Source organism: Lycium ferocissimum, chromosome 12 (assembly GCF_029784015.1).
Source record: "Lycium ferocissimum isolate CSIRO_LF1 chromosome 12, AGI_CSIRO_Lferr_CH_V1, whole genome shotgun sequence".
Lineage (NCBI taxonomy): Eukaryota > Viridiplantae > Streptophyta > Magnoliopsida > Solanales > Solanaceae > Lycium > Lycium ferocissimum.
In genome coordinates, this window is record NC_081353.1 from 28,691,902 (window position 1) to 28,711,309 (window position 19,408).

The window sequence follows — 19,408 nt, forward strand, 5'->3', positions numbered from 1 at the left end:
TATATAAAGATTTTAAATAACGATAAAATTATTTAGTAGACATTTTATTTTTAATAGATTTTTGGCTTATCGGACTAAAAATAAGACATGCATGATATAATATAACATCTGATTTTTTACACTAGACAGGTTGTGATAAATCTTTTATTTTTCAATTTTAACCTTACCTTTTTAGGGGATTTTGAGAAAAGAGCGTTGAAAGGGCATTTTTGTCATTTCAATATTATACCAAGACTAGTTATCGCATGGTTGTTATCCCACCTTGGTGATACAAAAATAATACAACAATTGTGACATAAATAATTTTGATTGCTAATTCCGAAATCAAAAGTTAACCAAACAAAAATAAAATAACCCAAATATGTTGGTTTCTAGCTCAGTGGAATATCAGGTAATCTAATTATAATCTACAACTTCTTATTCACAAAAATGAGTAACACTAGCATTCAGAATTACAACATAGCCTCCAAATACTTGGTAGAAAACAAAATTATATAAACCGGAACCTGTTGTGCTAAATATGCCTTTTAACATAGAAAATTAACCTCATAAATAAGAAAGTGCTATTACTTTCACAAGTATCTATACTCTCTCTAAAGCATATCTTAGTCAACCAGGTCAGCTGGGAACTTCTTGTGGTCAATTACTTCAGCCAAAAACTCAAATTCAGTTCCCAAATTCCAACCATTCATGTTTGGTTTGCTAATGAGCTTTGCACTGGCTTTTTGCTAGAACATAAAAAAAGTTCATTTTCTCCTTCATCATTTTTACTGCTTGAGTTCACCTGCACTACTTTATTGAATATCGCGATTAGCATAAAAGAGTTTAATTATTTATACACTAATTTATATTATTAAGTCATCTAAAAGATAACTACATGTATCTGCCAGAATAGGTTAAAACACGTAGATCAGGTTGCCTAAAAGATAACTACAAGTTACCGAAATGGAACCATTAACCAGAAAAGTAAGGCATGCTACCTGCTAGAACATGTTAAAATAAACTGATAAGTAAAATCTTTTACACTATCCTTAAATCCGAAAAAAGATTCATATTGCATGTAATCTATGTTGCTCGGACTCTTTAAGCATGCCTCCGGGTGTGTGTCACACCCCAAAAAGTAGTGCATTTTTTTGAAAATCCAACACGTGTGCAACAACATTTTGAAGAATCGAACAAGCATAACATGTGATTAGGGGAAAAGAAAGTTCATCACCCTACCTCTTGCGTTTGCTTTTCTGAGAAGAAGATGTTGATGGATTGCTGTGCCAGTTCCTTTTTCTTTGGTTAATAAACCAATTGTTAATCTGCTTTAGTTGCAACCCTGTTTCTTGCACTAACCGTGCTTTGTCTTCCTCCTATAACATAAATTTTGTTAAACAAAAGTGAGATGTAGTAGTATAAACTAGGTCCTTTGAAATCTATAATATGAACTCCTTTTTTTTTTTTTTTTTTTTTTTTGGTACTTACAGTTGGATAAGGCCACTTGGAATGTGTTTGCCACCAAGCTTTCAAAACAGATGTAGTGTCACCAGGCAGCTTTCCTGCTCTTCTTTTGCGCAAAATTTCCTCTCTAATGTCAACAATCTTTTCCTTATAACCCTTTAATGAAAACAAAATCAGGAAACTCATTAGCTAAAGGGGAAAAAAAAAATTATCTATTGAATTGTATGATCATTTCACCTCAAAGTTTTAGCGTAAAGAAGACACACTGATATTTATTTAAATTATGTTTATAAAACCAGGGGTTCATAATTAGCCTATTAAAATATGATCCGCCTAATTTATTAACTCAGATTATTTTGACCTGTCCGATTGACCCATCAGAAACCTTGTCAAAAAAAAATTTGATACGTCATATGGAGTCATAATAATGGTAATTAAACAAATTAATTAAAACTTGATAAGAGTTGGGGGTTGGCCTATGACCCATTATTTAGCCCATTTTGACAACTCATTTCAGCCCAAATAACTTTTCAACGGAGTCAATAATCCGTCCCATTTATTAACTTAGATCATTTTGACCTGCTCAAGTTCAAGCCAACCCGCTCATTTGACACCCCTATTAATTACAACACATCTCTCAAGCATAGACCTGATTCTTTTTTATGAATAAGTGAATAAAATCCTTTTTGATAATGGGTGATAGTGAACATTACAATTTACTTTATTATTATGGTTTCAACATTATCAAACCAGCCAAAGTTTTTAGGTTTCTTTACCTGTTTGAGCTCATGCTTGAGTTCTTGCCTAACACGCTCCATCAAGGACCTTTCACTTTCAGTAGGTACAAGTGGACCAAAACCCATGCTATCTGGTCCATCAAAACCTCCATCCAAAAAGTTTGTGTCACTATCAGCCTGGTCATCATCATCATCAGACATTGTTGCTCCTGTACCTTCCCCTGGTGCTACCCCTGTTAACAGATCATCATCTGTAATTATAAAGCCTGCAACACACACACACTTGCCCTACATGCATATGTAATGGCAGAAAAAGCTGGACCAGACATTCTTTTATTCTCTTTTAAGCAATGACAACAACTGACTAATGAATGGATGAATACATAATACTAACATTACTAAGACAATAATATAATCTATGTTTGCTCGGACTCTTCAAAAATGCTGAGGGGTGCATGTCGGATTCACCATAGTACATTTTTTAAGAATTCCATATGGATGCAGCAATATTTTTGGACAAACATATAGTATCTTGAATATAAATGGCTGTATTATCAAACATTAAAGGGAGGAAAATAAAAATACCAATGAAAAGAAACAGCTGAGATACAGTATAAAATTGACATATGGTGTAAGCTTTCTACTTGAAAGTTTAAAATCAAGAAACAAAAGATAGGAAGGCTACAAGAGGAATAAGTTCAAAAGGAGAACTGAACTGGGAAAAAAATAAAAAGACACAGCAGACAATTATGTCACCTGTTAAGCTTTGTAGAGATTGTTCAAGCTCCCAACAAGCCATGACAGCTTCCATTGCATGGACGCGGACATGTTGTTGCAGTTGTTCTTTAAAGGAAGAGAGCAACAGAACATAATGTGTCTACATCAGAAGAAACAAAGACAAAAGGAAGAGACAAAGTAAATATTACATGAAATATGAGATAATATATTGCATCTCCAAATACAGCTATAAACTGATTCATTTTTTTGACCATAGAATTTGCTGTTAAGATTAAAAGGAGAATAAGGCAGAAATGTGTGCATGAACATGTTATTGCATATCAGAAACAATAAAAGCAAATACTAAAATAATGAGGGAAAATGTACAGGAAAATGATACCACTTGTGGTTCATAGTTTCTATTAAATTGGCAACATCATGCAACTAAAGAAGGAAATCTACACGGGACTAGACATTTCCACCAGATTAAGGATTCTGAAATTGTTAGTGTCTATGGATAAATGTACAGAGACTGGAAACAAAAAGATGATTTAAAGATTTCAAATCATAAGACAAGAGTTAAATAGCAAGAGCATCTTTCAAAATATCATATACAAACTTGCTCTTTTTCCTTTTTAATTTCTTAAACACAAAAGACAGCTAAATAGCAAGAGCATCCTTCAGAAAGCATATTCAAACTTTTATTATTATTATTTTTTTATGTCCTAATCAAGCAGACGGTAAATATTCAATTTTTCATACTCTAGAGGTCAATTTCAAAATTTGCGAAAGATAATCCATTTTTCATTCTTCAGTCCATTAAAAGAAACTATTCTTAGTTAACAGCTACTTCCACCACTACTACTGAGAGATCAACAGATAAAAATAAGACAGAACATTTTCACCTAGGGGTGAAAAAAAAGTGTGAAGGAGATTCTCCAAAGCACTCCCCCAACATTAGGGGTCAATTATTAGTGTGTACAGGATAAAAAGATTCCTCTTTTGATTTGACATCTAGATATTTCTATAAAGATCTTAATAGTTAGAACTCTCAGAAATATTCCTGTAGAAATATACTCAAGATGGAAGCACAGCCGAAAAGAACTTGTCCAGTTCCAAAATTCTCCAGTTCAAACCTTTTCTGTATTAGTTGGACAGAATCCATTGATGCAGAGAACATGATTAAGGAACCAGCATCCAAGGAATCAAATTTTTGAAAAGGTTTACGAGTTCATAAGGCCTAAAACCAAGAATGTCAAAGAACCGCATAACTAGTCTAACAACTAAGGAAGCTACTCACAGCCAAATTTTTACCTAGACCAAATTAATTATACTCATTGTAGGGGTTTACATTAGCGGCCCAGGATTTTCAATAAGGAATCAGAATATAAGAAAGTAAACCCATGAAGAAGCCAAGGCAATTCAACATATAATATATATACATAAAAATACAGCCTATATATACCGTGTCATTTTCCGTCAAACGGGTATCAAATTGACACTTCTTGGACAAAGGTAGTTCCACAACTACAGGTTTATACGAATTGAGAGAATTGCGAGAAAAAAAAGAGAGAGAGACTAAACTTGGTGCATATTGAAAGCAAGATCATTCTGCCACCTATAATACCCTGCCATATTTTCAAGATAAACCACACATATAACCAGAACATCAATCTCAAGCAAAAGCTGTTCTCTATGAACTAATTTCAGACAGGTGGTAACACAATCAACTGATTAATTCATATCGAAAAGTTAAAAGTTTGGTAGGTTCTAAAGCAATCTTGAGATTGAAACACATATCATTAGAATGACAAGAGAAGCCAAATTAAAATTAAGCTTTTTTTCAACTCTCATCACTCTCCTACATCAGCTAACACAATAAAATAAAGCCCCCCATAAAAACTAAAGCCCAAGAATAAAAATTGTATTTTCCGCAACATCCAACCCATGCAATGACATCAACAACAGTCCATTCATTCCATTCCACAGTAACATTCGTCGATGACCTCAAAGTTCTATGACATAAGCTACAAAATCATCAAATACAGCCAAAAATATCTGCCGGCCGAGCTCACCTTTCAAGCATATTATAAATATATTATAAGCCAAAGAAAAACACTTCACCATCCTCAATCCTCATACGACTGTTAAAGCATATTATAGATTACAGCTGTTAACATATCCTATTTTTTGTGAAAAATTCTGACATTAATCCCTATCTTTTTATAATAACAAACTACATAAGAAAAGTATAAACTATAAAATATCAAACAAAATTTAAATAGCCTATAATTATCACTTAAAATTTGAAACTCAACACAAAGAATTAACAAATAAAGAAGAGGAAAGAAAATACATTTCTTCATCTAGATTTTTTTTTCTCGGTAATTAAACATGAAAATTGAAGTGAAAAACACACCTGAACTATCACTCACAATCCAACTATCAGTTGTTCCCTTTTCCTACCTAAACTATCATCATCTGTGTCTCTAAACGTTGATAGTTGAGGTGTGAAACTCGTGACAAAATCTGTTGGGTGCGGGTTCGGCCGAACCCAGAACCTTTGGTCCAAACCTTATATTTGTATTAAAAAAAATCCATTGAATATATACAAATTATTAATCTAGAACCCAGTAACTTTAAAAAACTAAACTCCCGAACCCATAAACATCAAATCCTAGCTCCGCCTCTATCAAAAAGTAATAGTTCAGTGTGTTTTTGACCATTAACTCAAAATTGAAACACGGAGATAGGTGCATATAGTAGATATTCATGTAAGAAAAACTTAAAATTATGAACAAAAAAAAAATAAGGAATTTTTTTTTACCATAAATTGATCAAGTTCTTTATCATCAAGAGGTTGTTGACCTTGTCCAAGAACAGAGTATTTAGCCACCACATTCTGTGACTGTGCTAACTGTGCATCAATCCTAGGTAGTTGATCAACCGGCGTTGCGATTCGCAGGCATGACACGTGTGCAGACAGTAACTGATCATATAATGGATGGTTCAATATATCTGCTTTGCATTTCTCTCTCTCCCATGATGACTCCTCCTCATTATTACTGTTGTTGTTGTTCTCTTCTCCTCCTGTTGAGAAAAATAATTTAAAGTTAAAGAAAATTAAAATTTGTTAGGATTTGATATTTTAATTTATGTCTAACCTAGTGATTGGCCATCGATTTTGGATTAAACTTTGAAAATTTATCATCAAATATCTGTTTGGCCATGAAATTTGATCAGAGTTTGAAAATATTATCTGCTTTAGTTGCAACGAAAAGGGTGTATAATTTATCGACTCCACAACAAAGATTTGAAGGACTAATTTTTCAACTCCAACCATTACTTTTGAAATTTGGAACTTTAAAAGATTTTAAAAGATAAATTTTCAAAATCTGATCAAATTTTAAGGCCAAATTGATATTTGAAGATAAAAAAAATTATCCACACATCTATGCCAAACACTAGCTTAATATAAGAATAGGTTTCCCTATTTTGAATTTCATACTATTATAAATAGGAATATTACTAGCTATAACACCAAGCATTTAGAGATTGATAAAGATTACTAATATTAAAATATATTTTCTTCTACCTCCACTATGTTGTTGACTCATCTTCTTAGTTGGAGTTTCGAAGATTTGTGAACAGGAATGAAAACTTAAAAATATTTTGAACATATATTTTCAAAATCTGATCAAATTTCAAGGTCAAAACAGATATATATTTGAAGATAAATTTTCAAAAATCTACGAACCAAACATTAACTTAAAGTTGTTTCGTACTATTATAAATGGGGATGTTACTGTAGTTAGCTATGTTGCAGATTACGAATATGCTATGTTTCTTTCTAACTCCGCTATGTTGTTGTTGTTGATGACTCATCTTCTTGGCAAAATTCATGTACTCCGATAACTCACCGCCGCCATGACCACCGGCGGCGGCGGCGGTAGGGGAAAGCCACTAGTTATGAGTTTGATGAGTCAAGAGTTTTGAAGATTTGTGTACAAGAATGAAAACTTAAAAATATTTTTGATCAAATTTCATGGCCACAACGGATATTTGAGGATAACTTAAAAGTTATTTGGTACTATTATAAATAGGGATGAGCATTAAGAGATTGGTAAGAGATTACGAATATGCTATGTTTCTTTCTACCTCCGCTATGTTGTTGTTGTTGTTGACTCATCTTCTTGGCAAAATTCATAGACTCCGATAACTCACCGGCGCCATGACCACCGGCGGCAGCGGCAGTAGGGGAAAGCCACTGATTAGAGTTAGATGAGTCAGAGTTTGATGTCTGGAGGTGCAGGAAATTGTTTCCTCCGGCGACTGCTGCTGCGGCGGAGGACGGCGAGTTTGCGGCGGCGTTGAAGTGACTGTGTTGTTGTTGTTGTTGACGGAGGAGGGAAGAGTTGAGCCAAGTAGGAGGTGATTTTTGAGGAGATTCAGGTAACATTGAACGTAATACCCCTGCGTTTTGGTGCTGTTGTTGTTGTTGTTGTTGATGAAGGGCCATTTCTTGTGAAAAGTGGTCCTGAAACTCCATGGCTACTATGGCTATTTTAGAGTAACTTAGACTTTCAGAGTATTGGTTTGCTTCTATGTGTTCATTTTTTCAACCAGTACACAAAGAAGAAGAAAAGTAAGAAAGAGGGGGAAAAAACAACAGCGTTTACTTCAACAGTGGTTTTGTGTGTACATTATATACTCCCACCTATTTATATGTTACTTCCTTGTGTTAATTTAGGCGTCATGCTTTTCTTTTTGGTTTGTCTAAAAAAAGATTATATACGTGATAAGTTGAAGATCACAAAATTTAAAGGATTTTTTTGCTATGCGTATTTAATTTAAGATTATAAGATTCAGAGACTTTTTTTATTTATTAAATTTTATGCCAAGTTCAAATTCAGACACTTAAATTTGAAACGGATGGAATACTAAAATTAGGTATATTATGATCACGATGCTCAATAGACAAAGATATTTCACTAAAAAGTTGTGATCAATTACTAAAGATATTTTGACTTTTTAAATAATTTTTTTTTGTCTCAATTTATGCGGCATCATTTAACTAGGAACTGATAAAATTTGAGAAATTTTATTTTTAAAATTTATGGTCATGCAATGTAAAAACGGCAGCGTATTGTTGTTGTTATTGTTGATGATGGAGAGCCATTTCTTGTGGAGAAGTGGTCCTGAAACTCCATGGCTATTATTAGAGTAATAGAGTGTGGTGTTGTGTGTGTTTGTTCAATTCGCTATTATGTGTTCATTTTTTTCTAACTTTTGGTCCCGAAAGAAAAGGGATAAGGGAAAGTGTGAAGAAATAAAGTAGGAGAGGAAAAAGACAACAGCGTTTACTACAATAGCTGAATAAAATAGGCACAATATAGTATCATCATGATATTTAATATTATCTCCGATTCAATTTATGTGCACCTATTTGATTGGTTAAAGGAAATTAAACTTGCAGTGGCTATAAATTATTCAATAAAAGTAAATTGTTTTTTAAATATAGAAAGGAGCCTTTTTTTTTACACAGATTAATAAGAAAATATATTCACATAAATTGAAACAGAAAGGAGTGTATAGAGATATTTATTACTCCTTTTGTGAATTTATGTTGCACAATTAGGTGCCGTTTGGCCATAAATATCAAAAACTTTTTCACTTTTTTTGGAATTTTTGAAGTTAGAGTTGGAGTTGGAGTTGTGTTTGGCCATAATTTTTGAAATTGTAGTTTTTGGTGAAATGTAGTGTAAAAAAGTGAAAAAAGTGAATTTTTTTAAAAAAACAAGTTTTTCTTATTTTTAGTATTCCGGAATACAACTCCAGAAAAAAGTGAATAATTTTTATGGCCAAACGCTAAAAGTAAAAAAAGTGAAAAAAAAAATTCGGAAAAAAGTGAATAATTTTTATGGCCAAACACCCACTTAGATTAGATACAAACTTTAAGAAAGAAATGAAAACTTTTGAAATCTGTAGTCCAAAATAAACCTTAATTAGATATTTGTGTGACTGTAAATCATCTCATAAAATTAAATTATTTCTAAACATATAAATATGACATTCTTTTTAGGATAAAATAAAAAGAAAAGTGTGTCACACGAATCTGAACAAATGGAGTCCTATGTAAAAGGAGAAATGGTCAATGAATTAAAAAAAAAAAAATTAGATAGAGTAGTTGATTAGCACTCTCAAGTCTCACAATCAAAAGAGTGCACCGTGCGGAGCGGAGGATAAAATTGTCTTATTTTAAATAATTTAGGGGTTAAATTGATCATTTTTCGTTAAAGTTGGAGCAATTTCTTGTAACATGGAATGTAAAACGGTGGCGTTTTGTTGTTGTTGATGAAGTGCCATTTCATGAGAAAAAAAGTGGTCCTGAAATTCCATGGCTATGACTATTTTAGAGTAATAAAGTGTGTAGGTTCAATGCTTTTATGTGCTCATTTTTTTCAACTCTGGTACAGAAAGAAGAAAAGTAAGAGAGAGAGGGAGAAAAAAAAAAAAAGGAAAAAAAACAGCGTTTACTACAACATTGATTTTCTGTACAACAACCCAATAAAATCCAGTGTGTACGCAGATCTTACTCCCTGTCCGGTAATTAGGGTGGCTATTTTCTAAAGATTTACTAATAAAGATAAAAAAAAAGAAGAAGTCAAATAAGGCCAAGAAATTCAAAGCGTTATGGAAATGAATTTTTACTTTTACTTGTCCACTTCATCTGTTCACTTTTAATTATCCACTATACTAAAAATACATGCTTCATTTATTAATTATTAAGTCAAAAATGGACAAGTAAAAACGAACGGAGAAAGTATGTTATAAATAATAATATACTAGTACTAGTATTAGAATCACGATATTTATTTGATATTTTATAAAATGGTATGAGACTCGGGAGTTTTTAATCAATTACTCTTCCTAATGTACATTTTTATGTATGTTTGCTATTAAAATCTATCTAATTTCTCCTTTTACGTGACATCTTTCAAATTTTGAGATTTAAACGAGTTTTTTTTATCATAATTTTTTCGTAAGTACTTCTTTTGAATATTTTGAATTATTTATTATTGTAACTTATAGTAAATTTTTTTTTGTACAATATCTTAAAAAATTTAAAGATTTTATGTTCAAATTCACGATCGAATTTAAAAAAAAAATACTCTCGAAATTCGAACTGTGTCACATAAATGTGACGTAGGAATAATTTTATAGTCACATAAATATGATGATCTTTTATAATTAAAATTTCGAAAGTCTTTTTTAAGTTATATTTGTATCTAATGAAATAGTTTCACATAAAATAAAATAGATGAATAAGATATTTGAACATCAATGGTTTTATGAACGCCCAATTAGGCATGAAACTCGTAAAATCATACTTGATTCTAACCTATTCACTCTTATTTCTATCGATCGTTTTTTCACAAAAGCTTTATCATCCTCTTCTTTTTATGAATTATGATAGGCCTGTTTAAGTCAACTTGCGCGCCTCTCAATTATTTACCATATTCCATCTATTATATGTGACTATATGCTTTACTATAGACATACTCGAACTCGAATTTGATTGCCAAAAAGTACAGTTTTACTTTAGTCACAAAAAATTTTAAAAGTACAGTTTTACTTTTGTTCGAAAAAATTTAAAAAGTGCCTGAATGTAGGTTTTCGCATAACCAATACAAATGATTTCATAAAAATATTTGATAAAAAAAAACTAATCGAAACACACAATTTTACTCTGAAAATATTTTCTAGATTTTTCAAGTACTGGTTTTCTAAAAATAAAACCAAAACAAAATACTGAGCAATCCTCTCCTATCCCCCACGCATCTCATATGAAGACCTATGTCTTAATTATATGATTGGTACTCTGGTAGACAATTGAACATTAGGTATACTTTATTAGTGTTAATAAACACTATCGTCAATTTAGAAAGACAAGCAAAAATGTTAGATATTGTATCCCCTTTGGTATTCCTGAACTAAAATTATAACAACATTTTGGGAAAAGATATAGATTATTTTGTAGTTTCATCCATCAATTAGTACATCTTGTTTGTGTTGGTCTTTATATTGGGTGTTCCAAATTTAATGTACCATATGAAAAAAAGATACATCCCTTTGAAATGTTGAATTAGCTAAAAGATACACCCTAGCGTTGAAACATGTCGTTTAAATAAAGAACGTATCCATTCATTCAAGAATTTGTTTATCCGTACCCTTTTTGATAAAACATTAGCCCAATATATAAGGTCAAAATTATTACTCCCTCCGTTCAAAATGTTGCATAAAATAAACGATTTTTTTATACCACGATTGTTTTTTCTAATACCTACAACCAAACATGTCCTTAACTCCTTAAGAAATCTGAACAAAAAAAAAAAAAATGTGACAAAGATGAATAAAATGCACATAACCTTGGGACCTACATGGTCCCTCCCCTTCTCCCTCGAAGTCCTACATATACCCTATGGTTCCTGTTCAATTTGATGTGAATTTCTTGTGCTTATCTATACACATAATTTGACACTATATACTATTTAGTAACTACTGTACTAGTTATTAACTGTCCCGATTTGTTAGGAGTAGACTTTGAAGAGGAAAAAAAACTTTATACTAAACGTATCATACAGATAAGGACCCAATATGGAGTCAACTCATGCAAGATGTCCATTGTTGGTATACGGCTAATTAACACGGTGTGATCCGAATTGAACTTGTAGCTTGAAAAATAAAAAGATAGATTGAGAGGAGAATAGATTCTGTAGTATATTATAAATATTATTCAAGTTATGTAACTTTTTTTTATATGAAATCAGTACTAATAAATATATTATTATAGAAATATGAGTACTCTTCATTCACCCCTATTTCTAAAATTCAATGACATGTGCGCCACGTAAAAAGAAAGAGGTACAATTTTCACGCATGATGAGTCTCATCAACATTAATCATAAATCGGCCACAATTTTCATAAATAACGAGTCTCATCAACATTAATTATAAATCTACCACAGATGAAATGTGACTCCTTACCTCGAAGGGATGGATAATGCACATTTAATTAGAGGTTTCGGGTGTTAGCCTTAAAAATAAAGAAATTTTTATGAACCTCTATGGTGTGAATTCGAATGTAGTCTGGTCAGTAAGTATCGAATATTGAATGATTATACCAAAAAAGAAATATGACTCCTTATTCACTAATATTTTACATTGGACTGTTATTTATTTTTTCTCATTCAATGTTTAATATTAGTTTTTGGACTCAAGGGCGGAGTCACATATATTCAAGTGGTGTCAATTGACACTCTTTCACTGGAAAATGACACTTGTAGTTAAGCATTTTACATATAAATTACAATATGTGTTGGATTCCCTTGATTTCTTCATATGTTTATTTTTTCATATTTTGACACTCCTTAATAAAAAAATTACTCTGAAAAATCTCATTTTGGGTGTAAAGTGTTCTCTATGAAAGATAATTTCATTTTCAGAGTCGAGAATTGAAGAATACCACTTATTCTGTTTGTGAGATTACACTGAGTACGTTATCATATGGAATCTTATTATACGTTTACTCTATTTTTCGGAGGTACAAGGATAGTCTTTTGCCATGGTGAAATCAGTGGCGGATTCAGAATTTTCACTCAGGGGGTCGAAAAAATAACAAAAGCTAAATATTAAAAATAGTGTTGTCAGCGACACTAGAGACAATTTTGAACACCCTAAACCATTAGAGCTAACCTTTTGCAATTGTTTAGAGTGTCAAAAGTTAATATATGTACATAAATATAAAAAATTTACCCTATACATATACACTATATTTTGTTGTCAAGGGTGTTCACCCGGACACCCTGCCACCCACGCCAGGTGAAATTATGGAATGTAAAAACAGGAGAGAAGAAAGTAATCGTACTATTATTACTAGTAAGGTAACTAGTTCACTGGTACGACTAGTAGTGATAAAGAACAAAAAAAACAGTGCGCTGCAACGTAGGCAGGGAACGTAGGCTTATTTGACTTTGACCTTAGCTAATGGTACATATTCTTCCTCCAATTTATTTGTCATTTTTTTTTTTACACGAAATTTAATTAAAAAGATATTTCGACTAAGTTATTCTTATTTACTTTTTTATTCTAGTTTAACACTGCTGTATCTTTTTACACCATAATAATTTCTTTTCACGTTATTGAATGAGGTAAAAGTAAAAATTAATACTCCCTCCGATACTTAATAAGTGTTCACTTAGATTTTTTTTTTGTTCGGAATTAGTGTCCACCTACATAATCAAAAAGAAATTAATTTTATTTTTTCAGACTTGCTCTTATCGAGTGTTAAGTTAACAAATTTCAATGTGTCAAGTTAATAGTAATATACAAATTTTAATTAACGGTAATTTAGTGAAAAAATATAATTTTTTTTCTAGGAGTTAGTTAGTATTTTCTTTACTAGTGTGTTAAAGGCTAAGTAAACACTTATTTTGAACCGGGGAGAGTAATTAATTATATCTTAATTTTACCCGTAAGGGTGACCGAGTTTGTTGAGCAGGCGATCTCCCAAATATGAGGTCACAAGTTTGAAACCTCGTGCATTTTTTCGCTGTCGAGTTCGTCTCACCAGCCTTACCTAGTGTCGTATCTTTCTTGTATTTAGGGGTGTTCACCACGGTTTGGTTAAAAACCTATCCAACTCGAAAATCAAAACCAAACCGATTAAATAAACCGATATTTACTTGGGTTAGGTTTGATTTGATTTTGAATTTTTAAAAACCGATAATATTTGGTTTGGTTTTACTAAAAGCAAACCGAAGAAAAAATCGAACCAAACCAACAAATTTATACATAATTTTTATAATTATATATATATACAATATATTAATTTTTATAAATACTTTTAAATAATTTATATACTTTTTAAGCAAAATTTTATTTATCTCTAATAGGCTAATAAACTTTATACTGTAAGCAGATTTAAAAAAAAAATCATGAATTCAAACTCATTTATCCAAAGAAGCAATTATATGAGATTTACCTAGATTTATTTTTTGTTTTCTTATAAACTTTATTCACTTCATTAAAATCATAAATCTTAAGATATTTTCTCCATAATGCAAGAAACTATAGCTACCACAATAAAAGGAATAGCATTATAAGTTGGAAAAATGATAGAAAATTCTCTCCTAATTGTAGGAAAAAAACATGAAAGAGAGAAATACCGTTAATTTTCTTAAAAATCGACTCAAACCGAACCAAACCAACTACAACCAAACTGATGGATATGTATTATATTTGGTTTGATTTGGTTTTAATAATTTTAAAACTGATCAGATTAGTTTGGTTTTGATTTTAACCTAAAACCGACCCATAAACACCCCTCCTTGTATTGTTTTACCTCTCTTGTATTGTTTCCGTGATATTACACTAAAACGGGATCTTTTATGCACACACAAAAGATAGCGATTGTGGATTCCCTTCTTATCTTCTTACTAGCGAAACAAAATTATTTACTACGTTAATTTTTTAAAATGTATTTTCGACCAACACGACAACTAAAATGGATTGAAGAAAGTAGATAAAAGAGACAGATGTCTGGAAATTCCGTACTGTGTACCCACGCGTCAGGCTCTCAGTTTAAAGGGTGGGGTGTTGGGACCATTGTCAAGAGCACGCGCCGTAATGCACCCAACCTAGTCCAAAAAACACACACCCACCATTATACTATCCTTTTTGGCCCACCTTATACAGTATACTAGTTATACTAGTAATAGTAATGAAACTTTTGAATTTCTAGGGGGCACTTGGACAATTTTTGAGTTAAGAAAAGAATTTTGTTAAAAGAAGAAAAGATTCTATAGAAGTTCCGGAGAATTCACTAGAGGAATGCTTCTGATAAAAATTGTTTGTTCTTGCATATACCTATTGTTTTTTCAAATTAATCCAGCGTAATTAATCCAGCGGATACATATAATTGAGAAGAATATATGAGTGATTAATAATTAATCTATTTCTTTCAAGTATCTCATTAGAAACAGATCACAATTTCATTTTATAATACTTTGGGAGCTAATAAAACTATTTTAGTAAAATTTAATTCTCTCAATTCCATAGTTTTTTTCTTCTTTCATTTCCTACTCGGTGTTCGATACTCATTGTGGAGTCCGATTATATCTCGGATTCGCACCGCACATGAATCATTTGGGGGAAGCACTTCCTATCAAGGGATTTTTCATAGCCAAAACTTAAACCCAAGACCTTTGGTTAAGGGAGGTGCAGCCCTATTTGGTGTCTTTGTAATATTAACTTCTACTCCCTCTGATTCAATTTATGTGCACCTATTTTTTTATTAGTCTGTGCCAAAAAGAATGACTTCTTTCTATAATTGGAAACAATTTACCTTTATGAAATGATTTATAGTTACACAAATCATATGTGAATCATTTAATACCACAAGTTTAAAAGTCTTCTTCTTTTTCTTAAACTCTGCGTTCAATCAAATGGGTTCACATAAATTGAAACGGATGGAGTATTTTTTTATGAATTGGGATACTTTAGTCACCTTTTTGTTTTGATTTTTTTGAAACTTTAATTTGGAGGTTTGAAGTATACAGCAGCAACAACAACAATAACATACCCAATATAATTTCATTAGGTGGATTTGGAAACGGTAGAATGTAGTAGCCTTTATCCCTACCTTGAGAATAATGGATGTTTCGATAACTTCTAAGAAAAGATGCAAAGACAATAATAATAATAATAATAATAGACAGTAATAGCAACACATAACAAGAGGAGGTTTGAAGTATATATTGATAAAAACTAATCCTGGCGTTCTAATTCATGTATCAATGTTTGAATGAAAATAAATCTAAGAAAGATTTTTTTTAAAAAAATTATTGTTTAAAACAAACTATAGATATTTATATGACTCGCCTTATTAATAATAATAATAAAAAGTTTAAATTTAAATTATTTCTAAATAAAAAAATATAATATTTTTTTTATAGACTTAAAAAATGTTTGACACATAAATTGAGACTAAGGGAGTGATAGAATTAAAAATATAGTAGTACTTCTTTTGTCCCCTTATATGTGACACACTTTTTATTAATTTATCCAAAAAAAAAAAAAAAAATTATGTTTAGTTGTAATAATTTAATTTTAAAATTTTCTATTTTACCCGTCATGAATGAGTTATAACCATATTTAGGTCACAACTCTTAAAAGTCTATGTTTCTTAAACTTCCGTATCCAGACAAATATTGATTGCATAAGTTGGGAGATAGCAGTATTTTTATATTTTCTATGTCCAATTTTATATGAATAGTATGAAACATTTTTTCAATGTTTTATTTATTTATTGCACATTCAATTAAATATCATCCCATAAAATAAAATGGATAGTAAATAACACGCGGCAGCTATGAGTCTATGACAGTGGAGCCCAAGTGTAGGAGCTGCTTTATTTGGCTTACTATTATCCCTAGCAAATTATCCGTCATGATTATTAAAAATAATTAGTATAGAAACTCAAAATATAATTAATTATTTTACATTAGTAGAATTTTATTATTAATGAATATAACACATAAATAAAATAAATATTTAATGAAGGTAAATTATAGCTTAGATATAATACCCCCTTCTAATTAATACTTTCTTAACGGACGTGTAAAATAAAAAGACGATAAATAATTTAAGACGGTGGTGGTATATAGGTAGGGTGATTGTGGGGCTCACAATTCTGTCTCACCACGTGTCTACTTATGTACTAGCTAGGATGGTCCCCTACCTACTTCTTCTTTTTTATTTTTTATGGATTGCTGTAGTTGCCGTCACTACAATGTCAATCACTCATCAATCAAAGCTTTCTTCTTGTTGTACCAATCAATCTACTTTACTACACTCCTAATTACTCTTTTTTTTTTTATTTCTTCTCTTTTCTAAATTCGGAGATATTTTGTGAAATATATTTTTCCATTTGTTTATTAGTCCACCATACAAATTACACCTGTCCTTGTTCACATATTATATTGCCCAACCCCCACGTGTGAAAGACGGCAAAAGTAGAAATGCAACATCATCGGCATTTATTTTGTTTCTCTAAAATACTTATCATTTTTACTAAAAATACTCGTTTTAAAATATTTATCATTTTAAAAATTTAAGATAAAATCAAGTAATTTTTTTCTCTCATTTTATCCTTTATATTAATTACTACATTTAAGAGGGAGTACATGGAGTTGGCCAGTGGCGGAGCCAAGAAGGGCCCAAGGGTTGATTTGAACCCTCTTCGGTAGAGATTTACGCTGTTTATACATGATTAAAATTATTTTTTGTGTATATACAGTAGATGTTGAATCCCTTTTGGTTTCTTCGTGTATTTACTTCTTCGTATTCAGAACCCCCTTAGTGAGAATCCTGATTCCGCCACTGGAGTTGGCATAGATATTCCCTTTGTTTCATAATAAGTGTTGCTTTTAGCTTGCACTCTTAAGTATAATATTTTACGAACGTAAAACAATAAAAAGTGCTTCACTTATCATCCCTTTCCTTAAGGTGCGTGTAAATGAAAAACACAACAACTATTTTAAGTGGAGACAGTACCTATTTTTAGGTTTGACTAATTTAATTTATCTTGACAAATTATATTTTCTAGGATAAAACTTTTCTTATCGAAGAAGGAGAATACTTAACACCCGATCACAAACTTTCATGTAAATAATACTTGTTTCATTTTATAGTATACAATTTATATACCTCATTCACAACTTCACACTCTAACCACGTTAGTTAAAGAATGATTAAAATTATTTTTTTGTGTATATACAGTAAATGTTGAATCCCTTTTGGCTTCTTCGTGTATTTACTTCTTCATAATCAGAGCCCCCTTACTGAGAATCCTGATTCCGTCACAGGACTTGGCATAGATATTCCCTTTGTTTCAGAATAAGTGTTATTTTTAGCTTGCACTCTTATAATAAGTATAATATTTTAAGAACGTAAAACAATAAAAAGTGCTTCACTTATCATCCCTTTCCTTAAGGGCGTGTTAATGAAAAACACAACAACTATTTTGAGATGGAGAGAGTAGCTATTTTTAAGTTTGACTAATTTAATTTCGTCTTGATAAATTATATTTTCGAGGATAAAATTTTCCTTATCGAAGAAGGAGAATATTTAACACCCGATCACGAACTTTGATGTAAATAATACTCGTTTCATTTTATATTATACAACCACATTAAAGTCACAAAATTATAGTATAATATTGGCAAATGCCAAGACTGCAAAAATGGAAATGCAACGTTCCCTTTTCTTGTTTCCCACTTGATAATTAATATCCGCATTCAAATACTTGTTTCAATTTTGCGCTCTTTATATACCTCATTCACAATTTCACCACATAGGTATGATCAGCTATCAAATACGTTTATTATGGTTGTTTTTATAAAATGAAAATATAGAGATGTTCGGTGAAAAGAATTGAAGTAGAAAAATCAGTTCTACAACCCGTGGAAGTTGCCAGAAGATAATTTTCACTTGAACTTACAAGGAAATGCAATTCTATTTCTAAGGGAGCACCTTTGAAAAATCTCAAGTTCTTGTAAAAGGCTGCATTTATGTTGTAAATTATTTAAAATGAACGATTATTTTTTTAAGAAAACACGGTAAAATTAAAAGTACTGGGTCTACATTGTCTACGAAAAAGTCAAAGCATCTTGTTTGATAAGATTAATGTTTTAAAGGTGGAACATTTTACTCAGGGCGTCGTGCAGAAGCCATCGATTGCAAACCTTGAATGACAATGAATCAAAGCAAACCTTGAATGACAAATAGATGATAAAAAGAATTATACTAAAATAAGCATATGAAAAAGCTAATATAATTAAAAGCATAACTATTGAGATAATAATTTCCCCCTAAATAAAACTCTTTAGAAGACTACATTATGGATGTTATTGTTCTGTATTTTTTTTTAATTATATGAGAGGGATTCTTTAATAGATAGAGGTTCAAAACTTTTTCCTCCAAGAAAAGGACTAGCCAAATATGAAAGAGAGTTATATTTTTCTTTCAGGAAAAGTAAAACGATTATGGTTATACTTTGACTTTACTTCCAGAGAAAAGTAAAACTCAAATATGGGAAGAAAATCAGGGCAAAAGCCCTAATAAATATCCCTTTTTGGCTTGAATTTTCTTGATAAAAGTTAATCCGTCTTCTTCACATAATCTTCATCACTGCTGCTTGCTATGGTTAAAAGTAGGCATGGGTTAAAAATTTGAGCCTTGTGCGTTGAAAGTGGAGCTCATGTGTTAAAAGTGAACATGGGTTGGAATTGGCCCAAGCGTTTAAAGTAAGCAAGGGTTGAAATTTGAGCTCATACGTTAAAAGTAAGCATGAGTTGAAAATTGGAGCTCATGCGTTAAAATAAGCATGAGTTAAAAATTATTTTTGTTTTAAAAATATGCAGCAACAAGATTATTGAAAATATGAT

At 31.2% G+C, this 19,408-nt stretch overlaps 1 protein-coding gene across 3 annotated transcripts; it reads right to left on the reverse strand.

Moving 5' to 3' along the window:
* Nucleotides 1–397: 397 nt before the first annotated feature.
* LOC132040035 (homeobox protein knotted-1-like LET12) lies at nucleotides 398–7,601 on the reverse strand. 3 transcript variants are annotated; one of them, XM_059430641.1, is made up of 7 exons: nucleotides 7,059–7,601; nucleotides 5,728–5,990; nucleotides 2,940–3,060; nucleotides 2,223–2,416; nucleotides 1,471–1,602; nucleotides 1,222–1,358; nucleotides 398–784 (listed from the first exon to the last, which is right to left on the reverse strand). In XM_059430641.1, the coding sequence occupies exons 1-7, from the start codon at nucleotides 7,447–7,449 to the stop codon at nucleotides 781–783; spliced, it is 1,242 nt and encodes a 413-aa protein (XP_059286624.1). In that variant the 5' UTR covers nucleotides 7,450–7,601; the 3' UTR covers nucleotides 398–780. The 3 variants fall into 3 exon arrangements, with proteins under 3 accessions (XP_059286624.1, XP_059286622.1, XP_059286623.1); XM_059430639.1 differs by having other exon boundaries at nucleotides 398–792; XM_059430640.1 differs by having other exon boundaries at nucleotides 398–789; nucleotides 7,059–7,600.
* Between the last annotated feature and the right edge of the window lie 11,807 nt (nucleotides 7,602–19,408).

Coding starts and splice junctions, on each gene's coding strand:
- LOC132040035 (XM_059430639.1), bottom strand. CDS start 7,449: ATGGAGTTTCAGGACCACTTTTCACAAGAAATGGCCCTTCATCAACAA. Junction 2,417..2,939: donor ATCTCTACAAAGCTTAACAG/GTGACATAATTG, acceptor ATCTGTTAACAG/GGGTAGCACCAGGGGAAGGT. Junction 793..1,221: donor CAGAAAAGCAAACGCAAGAG/GTAGGGTGATGA, acceptor TATTCAATAAAG/TAGTGCAGGTGAACTCAAGC.